This window comes from Zootoca vivipara, chromosome 13 (genome assembly GCF_965207765.1).
Source record: "Zootoca vivipara chromosome 13, rZooViv2.hap1.1, whole genome shotgun sequence".
In the NCBI taxonomy this organism is placed as follows: domain Eukaryota; kingdom Metazoa; phylum Chordata; class Lepidosauria; order Squamata; family Lacertidae; genus Zootoca; species Zootoca vivipara.
Genome location: NC_142596.1, coordinates 25,124,241 through 25,144,475, shown reverse-complemented (window position 1 = coordinate 25,144,475; position 20,235 = coordinate 25,124,241). Strand labels below are relative to the sequence as shown.

Sequence of the window (20,235 nt, the reverse complement as noted above, 5' to 3'; positions counted from 1 at the left end):
GAAAGTGGATTAATCTGTTCCAGACAGGTCCGCGGAGTACTTAAACTGAAAGCACTCAAACCGAAGCATACTTAAACCGAGATATGATGTAATTGTATTATTTGTACCCCACCCATTTGACTGGGTTGCCCCAGTCCCTCTGGGTGGCTATAGCGGTTATAGTGTCTGACTATGACCCTGGAGACCAGGGTTCAAATCCCCACTCAGCCAGGAAGGTCACTGGGTGACCTTGGGCCAGTCTTCATCATCATCTCTCTCTCTCTCTCTCTTTGCTTTTTATTAATTTTATTATTATTAATTGACATCCATACACAATCTTAAGTACATGTACAAAGAAAAGGTAAAACTGATAATGATAGTAATAACAACCTTAAATAATTATACCATTAAATATTGATTTAAACTTGTACTTGTACATGCTCTTTTCTTATACTTTCTAGCTAAACGAAAATAGACCGAAGTAAAAGTCCAATAAACTAAATTATATCAAAACAGACTTCCCGTCATTTCCTGATGTAAGTTACATTTACAACATTGAATGTACTTATACTTCTTACCTTACTCTTACTATAATTTCTAGTACTTATAACATATTGTACCGTTTTTCCTTATTTAATAATATTTAATTTACACAAGGGTCATTCAAACGCTGCCATAGATGTTATGTCATTGTTATATTTTTGTAGGTATTTCTTGAACATATCCCATTTTTGTGTGAATGATTGTTTTGTATTTCCCCTTAATCTATTTGTCAATTGAGCCATTTCTGCATAGTCTAATAACTTATTCTGCCATTCACTTACTGTTGGTACTTTCCCCCCTTTCCATCATCTCTCAGCCTAACCTACCTCACAGGGTTGCTGTGAGGATAAAATGGAGAGGAGGAGAACCACATATTTAATGGTGTGTGAATTCTTGGGAAGAGGTCTTGTCTTTGTTTGGTGGGCAATCCTTAAGCTGCAAAGCCTCTGTCAAGAATCTCCACTTTCACTATGAAATACATTTCGCTGTAGAGCTCCTGCAAATTCCACGACTAACAGAAGCAGAACAGTTTTCCCCTCCCATAAAATAAGCAAATTTGCACCATTTACAAAGATTGCAGAATTCAATTGCTGCTTTTGTCTGAAGTTACCTTTGTATGGAAGGTTTGGGCCAGCCTTGACCATTATAATAATAAAAACAACAACATTCGCATAGACCATCACCCACAGTATCTATTACCTGAAATAATATGGCATTTCTCCAGTACACCTAGTACGTGTTTCATGCAATTGAACAGACTACATTGTACCAATTGATGTTATTACCAAACCACTGGGAACAAGTATACAATTACCATTTACCAGCTGAAGTATTAAAAGCAAATGCAGACCAACCTGCGCTTCGGAGAAAGGACTCACAGAGATGCTGTTTTCCACCAGGATAGTCTGAATTTCTCCCTCAATATCTCCTATCCGCCCTAAAACACGCACAAAATGCCCATTTGGATACACCGATGTCGACTCCCAAGAATCGATACGCACGATGACCCGGAAGTCCTGTTGCAAAATACCAAGTCAACAGAAAATCCATGATTAGCAAATGCACATTGGAACTTGGTTGATATTTATGCATCAAGGAACTGTTTTTACCTGTAGAGCTTCAGCTTGCTGCGTGCTAATTCTGATCTTGGGGATTCTGTAATCCCAAGGTGTCACAAGAACTTTCTGTGCATTTTTGCCATGTGACTGGCTTTCTTCTTTGGATGGAAATGTGACCACATAATCACGCCAGTTCTTCTGTATGATGCCAACGACTTTACCTTTGAAAGTGGAATAATGCTGTGACTATACTGTACATCAATCCTTGGAAGCAGAAGCAAAGTGCATGATAAGGAAGATATTATAGATAAATCCATTTACAAAAAGATCTATCATGCCCAAGAGGCAATAAGGGAATTGATAAAATGATACAGTAGGTCTACGAAGTGTTCTTACAGGACTAGCCTGCCACTTTACAATGCTACAGTGCATTTCAGACAAGATCAATAATTTCTTCTTCTTAAATATGAGCTTGTTTTTACAATGGCCCTTCATAGCAAGATTGGAATAACAATCTCAGGCCCAAGGGACACCACTACGATTTACAAACTTCAGCACACACCAAGTAAACGAAATACAACTAAAAAGTTTTCAGCTGAGCAGCTGCTAAAGCTTGAACAGGGTAGCAATGTATATTAACAAGATGTCAGTGACAACTTGCTCAGAATTTGTTCTGCAAAGCACAAACCATGGAAATGTAGGGGGAAATGCCTGTTTCCAGGTCAAAGCCCTAAGATGTTCTGTAGGGTGCGATGCCACAGGTAGAATTTCCCCAGGTGACTGAAGTGCTTTTACACGTCTTTACAGAGGCAAACAGTCTTTCAGGTAACTTACTTTCTACACTTACCTGTGGGCATAGGTTCACCGTAAACCTCCCCAGAAGTCTTGTCTTCGGTCTCGTTCTCACAAAGGGCGGCAGTCCGTCCCTTCCACTCGCTTTTGGGGAGTAATTCAACTGCTACCACATCACCATGAATTGCTCTGTTCCGAGCTTTGGTGCCGTAAATGAGGACGTCATTTTTGAGATCTGGGTGCAAAGAAAGGAGGAATGACTCATTGGAACCTAGAGGAGACAGCAGATTGCTATTTCTCGAAGTCTGGTTCTTTTTTGGCATTTTCTTATAAAAAAGGGGGGGGTGAGACTTAGCTGGCATCACAGATAAATAAATTTATTGTAAGAATGCACACAGCTTCCAAGCCACACTGCCTGTTTCCTAATCACTGGTGTTCGTCTATATACAAGATGAACCTCTGAAACTCATAAAGCCACTCTCATAACTAAATGTGAAAAACCACATATAAAGATTTATAGGGCTAAACTCCAGCATGTAAAAAGATGTATACATAAATTCTATGTCAAGAGAATAACTGGATTGCTATACATAATATTATGGTTGCCAAGTGTCCTTTACTTTCAAAGAACTGTCCCATATTGCAGGACATCCCCTTATTCATTTTGAGCACAATCCAATCCCTTCCTGTTGAAATATTGATCTGATCATTTAAGGGAGAATCATTTGGAGGGGGCTTTCCTGGCAAAGGGAGAACCCTAGGAAATAAATCACATTATTTATTTCCTCTCCCCACTGTTCTGTGGAAAGTGGCAAATAGATCTACCCCTGAGAATCTGTAAAACCTGATTGCAGAGGACAGCTGAAACCCAAGAGAATACCTGCTCTAAAGCAGAATTGCAGCAGTGTGAGGAATGAAGAAACTGCTCAGTATGAGGCAGCTACCGCCCTTTAGTCAGCTCCCATTATGAGGCAACCTGTTCAGTCTAGACCAGGCATAGGCAAACTCGGCCCTCCAGATGTTTTGGGACTACAACTCCCATCACCCCTGACCACTGGTCCTGTTAGCTAAGGATGATGGGAGTTGTAGTCCCAAAACATCTGGAGGGCCAAGTTTGCCTATGCCTGGTATAGACCACTAGGAACCTGAGAGAGAGAGAGAGAGAGAATGCATCCCAGAAAGTGCCTGCATGGCAAAGTAGACCCAGATGACCCAGCAAAGTAAGCCAAGCTGTACTTTGCAGAAGGAAAAACCTAGCAAAACCCAGTTCACTAGCCAAACTGAAAGCATGGAATCTGTTCTCACCTTTTTCTTTGTTGCTGGCTCCTTGAAGTCGCACAAATGCTTCAACCTGAGCTCTGTGCTTATTCACATTCAGGACCCCCTAGAATAAATTAAAATTCAGAACCAGGCACAGCCAATACAAATATACAAGGCTATGTTTGGGAGTGCTCTTGGATCCAGCATTGCCGCTTGAGGTTCCAGGTGGTGGGTGTAGTTTGGAATGCCTTTGCCCAGTTAAGTTAACCTGCCATATAATGCCTGGAGAAAGCGGATTTGGTCAGAGTGATGCTCACTTTAGCTATCTCTTGTCTGGATTACCTTAACGCACCACCTGTGGAACTGTCCCAAGAAAGCATTCAGAAACCTCCCTGGCTCAAAACACTGCTGCAAAAGTTCTGACAGGGACCATTTTGCTGGGTCATGCAACTGTCCTGTTGTTTTGGCTGCAATGTCTACCACGTTGTCCAGGTTATCAGCTTCAAGGCTCTATTTGGGAACCTGGATACTTTTTAAGGGCCACCAATTTGTCTAAGAGCCTGCCAATCCCGTTAATGCAGTGGAAGAAACCTTCTAGTGTCTTTTTATACCCAAGGACACATTTGGATTTTTGAGCAAGCGCTGTGGGCATCAACCCCTCTGATCACTTCTCTCCCCACACTCCCAGATCAGCACCCAAGAGACAGGAAAAGAGAAAGTGGATATGCGCACGCTCTGCTTTTGGGGGGGACACACGGTTAAAAGTCAGATCCAATAGGATTAATCTGAGCCTTGAAAAACACATAGAGCTGAAAGAGGAAGGGGGATCACTCTTCCCACTTCCTTCTTCAGTTCTGTGTACTTTTCAATGGAGAAAAAAGTCATCATTCTCACCACCTCAGGACCAAGGGGGCAGTGAGCGAGGCAGGGCAGGGGGGAGCTCAAAGGCCTGAAGGGAAGACCACAAGGGTGCCATTGCACCCATGGGTGCCACACTGGCAACTCCAGCTCTAGTGTATTCTATGTCCGAGGCACAGTTGGTGGGAAGATGGGGAAGCTGTCTTGGTGGGAGTACCTGGATTACAGAACTCACCTACCCCAGGAGATCCATTTGGATCCTTATTAGCAACTTTTTGTCACTTCCTGGACTTGTTTGCTCTAGCAAATACTTGCGCAGCCATCTGGCTGGGTTATTATTATTATTTTCTTCTTCTTCAAAATTTGCAATATTCTGTTCACTGTGCTCATTTTTATTAACGATGTGATTGTAAGTGTTTTTATATTTTGTCTTGTTAGCTGCTGTGGCATCTTTGACGGGAAGATCTGGCCGGGTTATTACTATTTTTCCTTCTTCAAAATTTGCAATATTTTGTCCACTGTGCTCATTTTATTAACAATGTGATTGTGTGTGTTTTTATGTTTTGTCTTGTTAGCTGCTCTGGCACCTTTGATGGGAAGAGCGGGATTCAAATTAACTGAAATAAATACTTTCTGTACACAATGCCAGATCTTGCAACTGATCTTGCTTCTTTCCCCATCAACATTGTAATGAGCTATAAAGGCCACTGCCGACATTTCAGCAAAAGACTCCAGTCTATCTTATCCCACAGAGACACTGTCCATTATGGGGCAAAAGGGCAAGGGGGAAAACAAACCCAACTGATATCGAAGTGAGCTTATTTGCAGGAACAAAGTTTTCCAGTGTTCTCTGTTTTATACCCTACTCTAATCATTATCCTCTGAGCATTTTACAGAAAGGAGGCACAGAAATGTTATGAAAACTGACCTCCTTGCTTGCTGTTTCACTGTTCCAGCATCAATTTTGGATTTAGTACCTTTTTGTGGCAGGAACAGCCCATAAAACTTTCCATTTCAAAGTCCAGCCTCCAAACTTTAACAACATTGTGTTAGAAATCTTGCAAAATTGCTTATTATTCTTATTACTATTACTGCAGCGTGTACAATTTACTTAATCTATTCCCCCCCCCCCCCGTATCCCTGGGTGCTTTCACCCTGCCAAGATCACACGGGGTAACTTCAAAAAGATGGAAAGTTCTGAGTGTTTGAGCTCACACTATTGGAGGCAATGTTCTGCCACCATACTGGTAAGCAGTACGCTATGATTAGAGATTGTATGCTGCTTTGTGAAGGAAGTTCCTCAAAAAGCAGGGAATAGCTTTTTAAAATGAAATAATGAAATAAAGCAGCACCTGTATGTATCTCCCTGATTTGATCCCTGCTTCCAGCATTTCCACAGGGACATGTTCAGGATACTCCCTTCCGTGATTCTCTTGACTTTCATTCTCCCGTTCACGCCGTGAGTGCACTATAGACTCAAAAAGCTCGTGAGCAGCTTTTAAGTCAGGCCAAAAGTTGTCTAGATAATTCTGTGCACAGACAGACAAAGAGGAAGGAGATTATTCCTGTAATTTGTAAACGGGCAATTCATAACAGGACCAGTCCCATGTTGGAAGCCCCAATAAATAAGGCAGAAATAGTAATCCTAAAGTGAAATTAGTGAAATTACTGGGTCATCCTGCTGCTCCAAGTTCAACCTTAACCACGTACCTCTCAATAAAGACGGCAACTGTATCTGCTAAAATACAGGGATGCAAAGAGCTAAGTCATCCCTCTGAAGAGCCACATACATACGGTAGTATTTGCCAATCCCAAGAAATGGAGCAGGAGCAAGGCGAAATTATTTGGTCTCTTAAAGGTATGTGACTATATAAGGCTTTAGGAAGAACTAAGCTGTGTTAAGAGAATCATAGAATAATAGATTCATAGAGTTGAAAGAGACCACAAGGGTCATTCAGTCCAACCCCCCTGCCAAGCAGGAAACACCATCAAAGCATTCTTGACATATGCTTGTCAAGCCTCTGCTTAAAGACCTCCAAAGAAGGAGACTCCACCACACTCCTTGGCAGCAAATTCCACTATCAAACAACTCTTACTGTCAGGAAGTTCTTCCTAATGTTTAGGTGGAATCTTCTTTCTTGTAGTTTGAAGCCATTGCTGTGTGTCCACTTCTCTGGAGCAGCAGAAAACAACCTTTCTCCCTCCTCTATATAACATCCTTTAATATAAAAAAAATCCTTCAGTAGCACCTTAAAGATCTGAAGAAGTGTGCATGCACACGAAAGCTCATACCAAAATATAAACTTAGTTGGTCTTTAAGGTGCTACTGAAGGATTTTTTTTATTTTGCTTCGACTCAGACCAACACGGCTACCTACCTGTAACTAGATCCTTTAATATATTTGAACATGGCTATCATATCTCCCCTTAACCTTCTCTTCTCCAGGCTAGACATACCCAGCTCCCTAAGCCGTTCCTCATAAGGCATCGTTTCCAGGCCTTTGACCATTTTGGTTGCCCTCCTCTGGACACGTTCCAGCTTGTCAGTATCCTTTTTGAACTGTGGTGCCCAGAACATTTAGGTCACCTCCTTTCTCTCTAGGAGGAACGTTTACTTTTTCATGCCCGGTGTGTTACTGAACAGCTCTGATGTTTTACTACAAAACGGGTCCATTTCATCCATGTCGCTTTAATGCAAACAAGTGAATAAATGGCACAGAGGCATTTCTGCAGGCAAACATCAAGGACATCAGAGTACTGAACTGTTTCATTTGCCATTTCAGTACAGAAAGATTACCTTGAATGAAATCACAAAAACACCTTCCGTTTCACTTCCAAGTTGTTGGATGGAATCTTCATCATCTGTTACCATGACAATGGGCATCTGACCCGCAAAGTGATTATAGTACCAAACGGATGCATTGTAAATACTCCTAGGAGAGCAAACATTCACAATTACCACTCCACGTCCTGATCATTCCCTTTTCTCACGAGGAAGCCTATTCAGCATAATGGAATTTCCCTTTAAAAAAGGGAGAACTTGACAGCTATGGTCCTGTTACATTTTTTGTCTTGACATCATAAATGTATAAGACTGAGTCATTATAAGGCCTTTTCATTTTAGTATAATTAACAAGCTTGTTATGGGTCAGTCACCCACTGGCCAGGGCTGGACACCAAGGGTGGAGAGTGGCTGGACACAGTTTTCTAATAATTTTACTGGTGCTTTTAACTGGTGATGCTACCTCATCTTCAGCACATACCTTGTCTGCCACTTCTCCAAAGATTCTCCCCTCTCTCTTGGCAAGTAAGAAAGCAGCTGGAATTCGTTAAAAAACATAATGCAATCATGGCGGGCGTCCCTCACCAAATTTCGAAGTTTATTGTACTGTCTGTGAAAGAGAGAAGTCAAATGTCACTCTGCCAAAGCATTACAGCTGTATTATCTTTTACAAATGGGAACATTCATTGTAACAAAGGATCATTAATACACAGACCGCCTTGTTCATGTAGTTAGCACCCAGTGGCAGTCCTATTGCTAACAAACAACTCATTGTTAAGTATCTAAATATTCATCCATATTGTATTCAAATTTAGTACTACTGTAACAGTAACATTATAATTTTTATGTGATCAGAATTTTTTAATCAATTATAGTATAAATTAAGAAAATATCTCAATTTTTATTATTGGTGTTTTATTAAAGGAATCAAAGGGACACAGGTGGCGCTGTGGTCTAAACCACAGAGCCTAGGGATTGCCAATCAGAAGGTCGGCGGTTCGAATCCCTGTGACAGGGTGAGCTCCCATTGTTCGGTCCCAGCTCCTGCCCACCTAGCAGTTCGAAAGCACAAGTAGATAAATAGGTACCGCTCCAGCAGGAAGATAAACGGCGTTTCCATGTGCTGCTCAGGTTCGCCAGAAGCAGCTTGGTCATGTTAGCCACATGACCCGGAAGCTGTCTGCGGACAAACGTCGGCTCCCTCTGCCTATAGAGCGAGATGAGAGAGCAACCCCAGAGTCGGACACGACTGGACCTAATGGTCAGGGGTACCTTTACCTTTACCTTTACCTAAGGAATCAAATAAATACAATTTGCTTTCTTTCTTCACTCCTCCCTGTTCCTTTTCTATTGTGCTTTTTACCTTCTGATCTGGCAGGGCAGGGAATGTCTGATATTTTAATCTATGCACCGTGTTTAGAAAGAAATAGGTCCTTTAAAAGCAGTAACTCACAATAACACTGACGATGAATCAAATTTTCAATCTGATCTAATCTTTAAATGTACCCCTATACAATTAATATCCACTAAAATCATTTAAACAAAAGTGCAATTTAAGTTTATTAATTTTAAAATGATAATTATGAATTGTTAAAATTTAAATGACATGGCTTGGGTAGCCCACAGTATAATCCTTTAAAACCATTTCCTTTTAAGAGCATGTATAAAAACCTGCCATTCCATGCATAACTGAGTCCTTATCAAAACTTAATAAAAATGAAATTAATGGATTAAAAATAGATGGATTTATTTATTTTATTTAAAAATTCCTTTATGTTTAATGGATTAACCATCATCCCCTTCTGTGTTAGACTTATTGCTCTACCAAACAGGGCCAATGCAATGTACTAGAGGCTGCTGATGCAGAGGATACCAGGGACGAAGAGTCAGATTCCTCTTCACTGGGTGATCAAGGGAGGATTCTGAACCAACAGGGGAGGGGCAGGCAGGGCCAGCCCTGGAAGTACTGCTACAGTATCTGATGAAAATACATACTGTAATGCTTTTTTTGCGGATGTTGCACTGCTGTCCTCTAACTCAGAGGACTCCATTGCAGAAGACACAGGAAGTCCTTGTGCAGCTGATTGCTGCTTTCCCTTATTGGAATACAGAGCAGGATAGAATGGGTTGATCCAGAGAAAAGAATCATAGAACTGCAGAGCTGGAAGGGACCAGGAGGGTCGCCTAGTCCAACCCCCTGCAATGCAGGAATTATGATGATTTGTTAAATTTGTATACCGCCCTATACCCACAGTTCACAGGAATCACAGCTAAAGAATCCCTGACAGGTACCCATTCAACCTCTGCTTTAAAACCTCCAAGGAAGGAGAGTCCACCACCAAGATCCACATGTACAGCAGCAAGCTCTGCTTATGCCCCCATATTCTATACTCCTTCGGGAAAGACTCAATACAAATATGTCCCCTTCCTATCCCTACTGATCATTTCAGGAAGAAACTGTGCCATTCCTGCTATACTTCCCGACATCTGAATTGGGCCGTACAACTCTATCAGTACAAAAAAGATGAATATAATCACAGATCCTAGCTGCAGATCTATATATCAAGCCTCACAAAAGTGCAATGCTGAAAACAAAGCCTGCAATGTTGGGGTGTGTGTGTGAAACTGGAAGCATTAAACATTGAAAAATATGCATAACCATTGGTATAATAAAGGTGGCAGCTAAGTAATTAATGCACAATGAAGAAATGGCTGGCTGGGATTTCAGAAATGAATAGCCACTCTGGAGATATGTGAACCGCATCTCGCGGATGCCAAATTAGCTCCATCAAATAAAGTGACTGATGTTGGACTAGCGGCTTGTAGGCTGCAGTTTCCCACCCCCCTAAGACCCCCACCCAGCCCTCAAATCCCAGAATAAAAAGGCCATGCAGAAAGACAAGGGCCAGACCTTGTGTCACAATCAGAATTTTTTTTAAAAAGGGACCCACATGAAAACTTTATCTCAACCTGGGGAGTGGCCGAAGGTAAAAAAAAAAATAAAAATAAATGCTGGCGGCAAGAAAGCATTATGTATTTTCATTAAATTGCCTTGTTATGACTGAGGATTAGAATACTGCCATTACCTCTGAAATATATTCATAGATAATAATGCTATAATTAATGTCAGTGAGAGAAATCCCTGATTAACCTTTGGGGTCCCAAGGGCATCTGCAATACAGATGTGTTCACAAAATTGCTGTAGCATAATATTAACCTTTGTAAGTCTAAAAAAAGGAAGGGGAGTAAAAGACATTTCACAGTTTGGTTCTATTATTTCTTGGCATTTAGAGTGTCATTGTGAAGCTGAAATAAATCTGCCACATGTATTGTTTATAGAGAGCCATCTAAGGATATGGCGCTTTTAACAAAAAAAGAGGCATGGCCAATCTCTATCCAAAGGGCTTGCCATCTAAGAAAGACACAGGAGGCTGTATCCAATGTAGCAGTAAGTTAAAGTCATTTAGTGGAGAAATGTTTTGTACCAATGAACGGTTGTTGCACAAGAGGATGCATAAGCAGTTTAGCTTTGTTGTGCAACAGGTTGCACAATGCAGAGTTTGTTGGGTGTTGTGTTTCCACCAGTGCAACAGGACCCTCCAATGGATCTCTACCCCAGCACTGACCACAGAGCCATTGGATTCACCCATCTTCAACACAGAACCAGGGGAAACAGTGATCCAGGGGAAACAATGATCCAGGCAGGAATTTCTTGTGCTAGCTGCAAATAAGGCTACTCGGAAAGACAGAGAAATATGTGAGAAGCACCTGCCCAGGTCAGGACCTGGCTGAGAGGCAGGAAGGAGAGGAGCCTGCTGTTCTGCTGAGTCTTCCTGGCCTGGGGTAATGCACAGCAGGACTGAATGCTCAAATATTTATCATTTTATTTTGGGAGGAACTTGAAGCATGCAGGAGGCTCCGTGAAAAATCAAGATACCTGCGCCCTCTCTGATGCTGCATTGCTTGACATGCTGTTTGCATGAAAACAATCCCTCTGAGTTCCAGGAACTCCAGTATCTCCAGATAATCTTGAACCACCTTCCAGTCAGGTACAACATAGTGGGTCAGGTCGTCGGACAATAATTTCTCACCTGAAACAGAATTCAAAGTGTTGCTTTATTTATGGCCCCTAAGACTGTGTGGTGCTTTACAGAGCACGTGTCCCCACACTGAGGCATGTACAGTCTTGTAGGCTACAGGGGAAAACCTACAATGGAGAGAGGTGGAGTATGGGAAACAAGGAAACAACATGCAGTCATATTTCAGTTATACCTGTGTACTGTGGGTTACAACTTTAGTTGCAGTAGGCAAGGTGGAGAGGGGGAAGCTGGTGCCCTTCAGATGTTACCCTCCAACTCCCATGAGCCCCAGCCAGGAGGGACAAGGGTCACATATTATGGGATTTATAGTTCAAAGGCATCTAGAGGTTGGACAAGGTGGGTTATCTGAAAGGAATGGAAAGAAAAATGGTGCTGGCTCGCTAATTTTACTCTGTACCACCCTTCGTCCACCTCTTGTCCTCCAGATTTTTGGATTACAACTCCCAGCAGGTTGTAGTTCAAAACATCTGGACGTCAACAGGTTGGCGAAAGCTGCTCTGTACACACTAAAAATTATACGGTCCCAGAGAGCCTGAAATCCATCCTTCTAATGGACAGATAGTCTTAGATGGCATTAAGTCTTTCTCACTTTATGAATGGTGATTGAGGTCAAAAAGAGGGCACGTTGCAGTAACAACCTGGCAACAAGAACAGAAACCTTATTTGAATAGTAAAGGCATATACTGCATCAAAGTAAAAGCTAGCAATCAATTTACTTTCAGGGGAAAGGGCAAAAGGGTTTATTCTACTTGGTATAAACTATTTGACCTTAAATTCTGATGGAAAATAATGTAAGAGAGATATTGGATCTTCTGCGCATTGCTACACAGCATTTCTGATTTTCTAACACCCACTTGCTACAACAAAGTTAGCAACAAGCCTCAAAATATATATGAGAACCCCTAAATTCGTACAGGAAGAGTTGCAAATTACAAGTTTTATTCTTGGAACATCCAATGATTCATTCCTATGGTAAAAATTACAATGGGCGGATAGGTACAGTCTGATTCAATCTATGGATTGTGTTCGTACAGAAACTTAATCAGACAAAATGGAAATACTGTGGGAGAGAAAAATCTGTTGATCTGGAGGGAGCTGTGTGTCCAGTACTGGATAGGGATGCATTCACCCAGAAAGACCAAGTCTGAACTTTGGGCTGGGGTGTCCTCCTGGATCTAATGCTATCAGTAGAGACATAGGTACTATCTGTTACCAGCAGTGCTTTTTATCACCTTTGCCTGATTTGCCAGCTTCAATCCTATCTCAAGAAAGCAAACCTTGCCTCATTCATGGCCTGGTTATGTCTAGATTAGACTACTATAATGCACTCTACATGGGACTGCATTTCAAGATGGTTCAGAAGCTACAAGAGGTGAAAAATTCAGCTGCCCAGATGTTTTGAGGGCCAAGCAGCTGGATAGCCTAATACTCATTCTGTACCAGCTACACTGGGCGCTTATGCATTTCTGGGCCCAGTTTAAAGTGCTGGTGGTTTCCCTTTAAAGCTCCAGAAGTTTGGAAGCAGTTATTCAAAGGACTGCCTGCAGTTTTGTGAATCTGCCTCAGCCTGAAGTTCATCCACAGGGGCCCCATTTGGAAGCCCTGCCACCAAGCTCAAGCAAATCCCCAGGCACAAAAGACAGAGCCTTTTTTGTGATGCCCTCCCCTCCCAGTCTTGGTGGTACGTACAATTGGTTTCCTTTTTAGTGCATACTAACAGATCTTATTATGGGACATGGGTGGCGCTGTGGGTTAAACCACAGAGCCTAGGGCTTGTCGATCAGAAGGTCGGCAGTTCGAATCCCCATGACTGGGTGAGCTCCCGTTGTTTGGTCCCAGCTCCTGCCAACCTAGCAGTTTGAAAGCACATAAAAGTGCAAGTAGATAAATAGGTACCACTCCGGTGGGAAGGTAAACGGTGTTTCCGTGTGCTGCTCTGGTTTGCGAGAAGTGGCTTAGTCATGTTGGCCACATGACCAGCTGTACGCCGGCTCCCTCGGCCAGTAAAGCGAGATGAGCACCACAACCCCAGAGTCATCTGCGACTGGACCTAATGGTCAGGGGTCCCTTTACCTTTACCTAACATATCTTATTGCTGCTTTTAAAAGCTGGACCAGGCCTGGGGTTTTAAAACAATCATTGCTTTGGGTTTTCTCTTTGGTGGTCTGGATTAGGTTAGGGTTTTTTTTTTGCTTTTTGTTTATTGCTACCTTGTTTGATGTTTGTTTTTATGAGGATTCTTTATACTGTTGTTTTAAATGTATTTAGTAAATGTAACCAGCTTGGTTATATTTGTGAACTACTTTGCATTGCCCGGAGAAGCAGGATATAAATAAATAAACAAATCCTTCCTCCTGCTTGTTTGTGCTGTGCTTCTTTAGTACCAACATGAAATCCAAAACCAATCCCACTGAAAGGCACAGTAGCTGCTTAAGAGTGCTACTACAGTTGATGTGAGGAGTCACAATGGCTCCATGGAACATCGATGGACAAGGGGTCCAGTTTGTCTGTGGACTTCCCAAAGGCATTTAACCGGTCACTACAGAAAGCAGAATATTGGAGGCGATGGGCCTTCTGACCCAATCCAATGTGGTGCCCTCCCGATTCTGGAATCTGCCCACGTGGCAATAGTCAGAGATCCTGGGAGTTGTAGTTCAAAACATCCAGAGGCCACCACATCAGCTGCCCCTGTTCTAGTAGTATAATTTTGCGTGTATATGTTGACAATCATGCTCCTCTCCTTCTGTTTTATTCCTCCTGGACAACTACCACATCCCCAGTTATGTACTCACGAGTTCTGTTGGAATTGGCACTCTACCTCTTCCTGAAAGAAATGAAATAAAGCACCACAGAAGCTTTCCTCCCACCCTAGTGAATGCTCACAGAGGGACAACTAAGCCACGTGCATGGAGCTGAAATATATGAATGCAGGAAGATTATACCAAGTCAGATATTTGGTCAATCTAGCTCAGTACTGCCCACACTGACTGACTCTTGGAAGTTTCAGACAGGAAATCAACCAGGGTGCTCTGGCCATTCATGTATGTGCATGTAGAATAAGCAATTGTGTGTGCCTTACACAGAAGCACCCAGACTCCTTTTCCCATTCACATTTACTAAAGTTGAACCCTTCCTTAATAATAATAATAATAACAATAATAATTTTATATAATACCCCGCCTATTTGGCTGGGTTGCCCCAGCCACTCTGGGCGGCTTCCAAACATAATAAAACGCCAAACACTTCCCTGTTCAGCTCAACAGGGAGCAAAGAAAACACTTTGCATATGCCCAGTGACTTCTTTTCCTGTATTAGCCAGTTTGGTGTAGTTTAGGAGGGCAGGGTTCAAATTCCTGCTCAGCCATGAAACTCACTGTGTGACCCTGGGTCCCTCAGCAAAAACCTGCCTCACAGGGTTGCTGTGAGGCCAAAATGGGGAGGGAGGGACTCATGCAGACCACCCACAGCGCCTTGGAGGAAAAGTGAAATATAAATGTAATAATTAAAAAATACCAAATCAGGCATGAGCCTTGGATAGACATTCCCCCTCCCTGCCCCTTTGAAACATGACACCACGCTCCGCCCCAATTGGCCAAGCCCCACCCCCTTCAAGGTTACAGACCGACGCCCCGCCCACCTACCGCGGGGACAGTCCGCCCGGCAGAGGGCGCTGCCGCAAGGCACGTCGGGCCTCAGGTAATGCTCGCGCACCACCCGCACGGAGCGGCCCAGTAGGCCCCGCAGCTGGAGCACCTTCTCCGTCCGCTGCATCTGGAGAGGGAGGGAGGGGCGTGCGCGCGCGAGAGAAAGAGAGCGACAGAGAGCCAGCGGGGAGCGGGCGCGAGCGTGAAAGCCACACCTCCAAACGACCGCGCTGCGCCGTCCACCGCCTTGATTCGTCGCCGCCGCCGCCCGTCCTGAAAGGAACGTGGAGGCGGGCTAGGGGGTGGGGCGGGGCCACCCTCGTGAGAAAACGGAGAGGCTGGAAAGAAGAGGCGGGGCCACGCCTGAGAGAAACAGGGAGGCGGGGCCGCGGGCGCGAGATCAGAAAGGGGCGGGGCTGCCTTAAAATGGCGGGCATGTTTTCCTGTGGGGGAGAAATTTCCTGAGGGGATGAGGGCGTTTGCTTTGGTGAGGGAGCAGGCGAAGGAACCTCGTGAGGGTGGAGCTGCGTCCGTTCGCTTTTCCACCCTCACGGTTACAGGCTTTGGGCAGTTTGGCAAGCCCCATCGTCAGAATAGAATAGTAGTAGTAGTAATAATAATACTGTAATAATAATAAAAAATTCATACCCCGACCATCTATACCCCGGCCATCTAGCTGGGTTTCCCCAGCCACTCTGGGCGGCTCCCAGTAGAAGAATAAATAATAATTTAAAATGTGATACAATATCAAACTTTAAAAACTTCCCTAAACAGGGCTGCCTGTTAATGCACATGGTTAATTTCGCCCCATTCCTTCTCATGGGTCTACTCTGAGAATAATTTAAGTTATATCACATTATGTTTCTACCGAGCCTTTTCTAAGGGACTCAGTTCTCCTCCCTCCACTTAAATTTCAACAGCAACCCTGTGTGGTGGGTTAGGCTAAGAGTCGGTGGCTGGTATTTTGCCAGTGTTAGGGCAAAATTCTGGGTGCGAGATTGCTCAGCCAGTGCCACCCAGCTCGTCAGGCAAGGGCCTGCAGCCACTGCGGAGTATAAAGGATGGAGTCCAGTCACGATCCGGAGCAAACAACAAGGTTTATTACTGCGCAGCAGGTTCAATGCAAGACTGAACACCAAGAACAGGGTTACAAGAACTTTTAAAACTTCCCACCTGAATCCCATAATGCATTGCCAGCCTTGTGTTTCTCTGCAAAAATCAAGGCCTCCGAGGTGGCAGGCAGTGATAATAAAGCAAGCTATTGAGCCCCCCCCCCCAAAAAAGGTGGTGGGAAAAACAGGACTAAAAATTAACATATAAATCAAGACACTCATTCATTCATAAATTTATAAATCCAATGCAGTGAACAAAACCAAAGCGACTAAAAGCCAGGGGCAGAAGTTCTGGTCTATTTAAATAAATAACAGGCAATCTCTTTATTAGGAGCATCTGAAAATAAGTTTTCCAAGTTCATTAGATCCTGTTAGGCAAACAGAGTTCGAAAGGGAAAGAATTGAAGACTGTGATTTGGTCCCCTGGCAGAGGTGGTTTTAGGAGTGATCTTGTCCCAGCCCATCAGGAGTAACTTGAGCATTGGATCTGCTTGTTGTTGAAAAATGGAAGCAGGAGACTGACATTGCAGCTTGCTGTCAGGCTCAGAGGAGACGGGAATAGACAAAACGCTGCCATTTTTTACTTGATTAGTATCTTGATTTTGGGTGGCATACCAGAGCCGTTATCAATTATTAAATAAAGAAGAGAAATAAATTGACAGAGATATACACAACACTGCTTTTCCACATAAATACAGCTGTAATGTATCATCTTTTGACATTTTAATGACAACTCTGTTGCACTTCATGTCATCCACGTATTACAGAAGTTCCCCTCCCAACCTCTTTCCATCAGGCAAGACTAATGCCTTTCATCACATATGGAAAATTAAAACAACCAAATGGAGCTAGTCTCCAGAAACATGTTGCCCGCAGCAAAAGGAACTGCTCTGGTTGGTTTCAGCTTTGAAACGAAGATCTTAAGAATTGTGCATTGCAATCCTATGTTCACTCAGGAATAAGCCCCACTGAGTTTAGTGAGGCTTACTACAAGGTAAGTTTTTTAGGATTTCAACCAAAGATTCACAAAACCCCAATTCTGGAAATCCAAGAACCCTTTTCTCTGAAGATAATTTAGCAGAATGTCCTGGTGCCGGTCTGCAAGTCATCAGGGTGCACTTTCCATTTTTGTCACTAGGAGTCACTGTTTCACTAATACAGTACAGTAAAGATCAGCCACGGTGTATGATGGGGAGTTTCCTTTGCCCAGACGCAACAGACACAAATCTACTCAAGTCCGTGATACTGTAACAACATAAGCAGATTGTCTTCAAAATAAACAAGAAATTAAGTGTTTCCCTACAAAACATCAACGTAAACAAATCCCTCAATTTATTGCAAAGATTCAAGTAGTGGAACATGAAATTACAAGACCAACTTATTTATGAACATTACTGGTTGTACTGTGTAGAAATTTCTTGCTTGCCATAGCTCTTCGGTTTTGGTGACATGTGTTTAAGATTCAACTTTACATTTTATCTCTGGATTAAATTGTTTTACTGTCAACCCAAGCTACATATTACTTTTATTTTAATTGCAGCCTGACCCTGACACATGCTTAAACTCTTTGAAATCAATGGTCCTTGGGCATAGCTAAGTCTGCATAGAATTGCAGCCTTAAGCTCCAGTTGTATGCACATGTGGTAGAGAATGAACCCCATTGCATTAAATAGGACCTACTTCTGAGTAAACTGTCTGGAAGTGAGCTGTTGATTTTGTAAATTTTAGTTTCCCAAACTGCCATTAAGATCAGGAAGTTTAATATTACTTTCTTCTATTACCAGCAGCAAATCAGAATGTCAGAGGCACTGCATGGATGGAGCTTTTATTTTTATTGGATTAAAAAAAACAAACCTCCAGGGTAGTTTACGTGGTTCTAATCCCCTCATTTATTCCATACAACAACTTTGTCTGGTAGGTTTGGCTCAGAAAAGGTGCTTGGTCCAAGATTGCCCTGTGAGCATTGGGGCTGAGCAGGAATTGGAATCAGGATCTTTCCTGTTCTAGTCTGGCATTCTAACTACTATGTCCCACAGGCCCTCACAGGCCTTTGTACATCAGTTGTTCCAAACACATCAGCCAACAACTCAGGAGGATGGACTGGGAAATGATGCCAGATAGTGTGCCTTAACTTGTGTATCTCCCCAAAAGGACCTTTGCCTTTTTCCTGGCAAGGCCTGACTATTAATGTAAACCACTTCAGAATCAGGTCCACCTTAGTTAGGAGGAGAAAGTGCTGGTTGATTATTCCCCCCCCCCCGCACCTTTCTCTCTTGAATTTTAATGCACATCCTTGAGCCTCTAAGGAAATCTCTTCTTATCTCATTTGTACCGCAAATGACAACTGGAAAGAGTTCAGTGGAGGTCAATTGCCTCCTCATTTAATTTCTCATGATCAGTGGCTAAAAAGGAATCCATCAATTTCACCTCAACATCACAGCTCAAGTATGTGAGGGCAAGGGAGCATTCTTCCATTTGTAGGTGGACTTTTAAATACACACCAAAGCAACCAAACCTATTCGAGAAATAGCCATGGCCCAGCCTGTCAAGAATGGGGGTGCAGACTCTTGAATTGTGGAACTTCTCTGTTGTACTGTTGGTCAAATATGGGCCTATCTGAACTAGATGTGAAACCCAGATTCTCCCTCTTCTTCTGATGTTTTGGTAACGAGCACAATGAAACACTCGTCAGAATTCAGTACAAGGCTACCCTCTCCTTCCAAGTTACAGCCTTTTTTTTCAATGCTGTCCTTAATACCTTAGAAGCTATAACATGCTTTTATGGGAAACCATAGTAAAATGAGCATTATAAACTACAGGAGCAAATAAAATAAAATCTGAATGGCAGATGATATTCGTGCCTCTTTTCCTAAGACTATAGGAATAGAAAAAAATTATTTCATGGCCCCTAGAAAAAAAAGAAGAAAGCAATGAGCAAGCTTTTAAAATAAAATAATTTATAACAGCTATAACACATAAATCACTCTTGGTTGTCATGGAATAGTTGTTAAATGGTGGTGGCTTGGTGTAAAATGGAGAGTGAATTGGGAATTGCATTTGTGTGAGTTCTTATTTTTAAAAATGCAACACCTGAAGGCTCTTGGCTGAACAAAACATGTAACTATGAGTAGGGGTGGGGACAACTCCCATGCACTGTTGGTTATGTGTGTGAATTGCTGCTTTTTCCATGCTGTGGTTAATTCAGTGTGCTTCAGCACCCTGGATAGTTCATTATCCCTCTGCTAATACCGGCTGCTGTTCTTCCTTTGCCTCACCTATCTCCAAGTTGTATCCAGTGTTTGTCATACTCAGAGTAGACCCATTGAAATTAAAGACCATTACTTACTTTCGTCCATTAACTTTAATGAGTGTACTTTAAGCAGAGACGGTTGGCTATAACCTTATATCTATCTCATCTCTTTCCTAAGCCCATTCTAAACCATCTCCCAATTCCTTTCAAAACCTGCTTCTTGGATAAATAGTAAGTTATGCAAAACAAATGCATGTCAATATGACTAATTCTACATGTGCATCTCATTTGCAGAATTTGGATTTTCGTGGTTAATTTTTTTATTTATTTTTGTACAGTACGTACAGCCTCCATCTGTTCTTTGTGTTTTCTTCCAGAGAGGCATAAAAACATAGTTTATGCTGACAAACCTCTAAGTATGCCGGTGAAAACTATGATGCAGTCACCCATCACGAGGATGAAGCTTACAGAAGCAAGCTGATAGATTTATTTGCTGATCACTCAAGAAAAGGAAGGAATGAACTGTGTCATCCTGCTTGCATTTTTACAGAAGGTGTTTGCTCATGCAGAAAGAAGATCAGCATTACACCAAGGTTCTCGGAGATTTTTTTTTTTTTTTGCAGACTCCTGGTTGAACTGGCAAAGGCCCATGAAGGTCAAATGACTTGCCGGATGTTATCCATTGATCTGAGGGTTTTTGGCAGGATGGCAGCCGAATCTTCATGCTCATCCTGGTGCATTGCCCATCAGCTGTCAGTGCAGGATTCTGTTCTCTTCAGTCTGTATTTCGTTGAAAACAAATGGGCTTCACACCATTTGGTAATAATTTAATAGACTGCACATTAAAAAGCCAGAGGA

General features: G+C 42.6%; 1 protein-coding gene and 1 long non-coding RNA gene across 5 annotated transcripts in view; one reads left to right on the top strand and one right to left on the bottom strand.

Annotated features, from left to right (window-relative positions):
- DIS3L (DIS3 like exosome 3'-5' exoribonuclease) overlaps positions 1-15,366 on the bottom strand; it is a 24,307-nt gene extending 8,941 nt beyond the window's left edge. The window contains exons 1-9 of one of the 4 annotated variants that reach the window (XM_035131512.3): positions 15,013-15,366; positions 11,209-11,362; positions 7,753-7,881; positions 7,287-7,422; positions 5,843-6,019; positions 3,678-3,756; positions 2,428-2,607; positions 1,632-1,801; positions 1,377-1,538 (exon numbers count right to left, since the gene is read on the bottom strand). In XM_035131512.3, the coding sequence (XP_034987403.3) occupies positions 1,377-1,538; positions 1,632-1,801; positions 2,428-2,607; positions 3,678-3,756; positions 5,843-6,019; positions 7,287-7,422; positions 7,753-7,881; positions 11,209-11,362; positions 15,013-15,142 (1,317 nt within the window). In that variant the 5' untranslated portion in view covers positions 15,143-15,366. Of the gene's footprint in view, positions 1-1,376; positions 1,539-1,631; positions 1,802-2,427; positions 2,608-3,677; positions 3,757-5,842; positions 6,020-7,286; positions 7,423-7,752; positions 7,882-8,359; positions 8,504-11,208; positions 11,363-11,543; positions 11,646-15,012 lie in introns of those variants that run through there. The other 3 variants (XM_035131515.3, XM_035131513.3, XM_088657099.1) reach the window with 3 other exon arrangements.
- LOC148683657 (uncharacterized) lies at positions 14,986-20,235 on the top strand. Its single transcript, XR_015946876.1, has 2 exons — positions 14,986-15,067; positions 19,755-20,235. It is a non-coding gene; the product is annotated as an uncharacterized LOC148683657 (long non-coding RNA).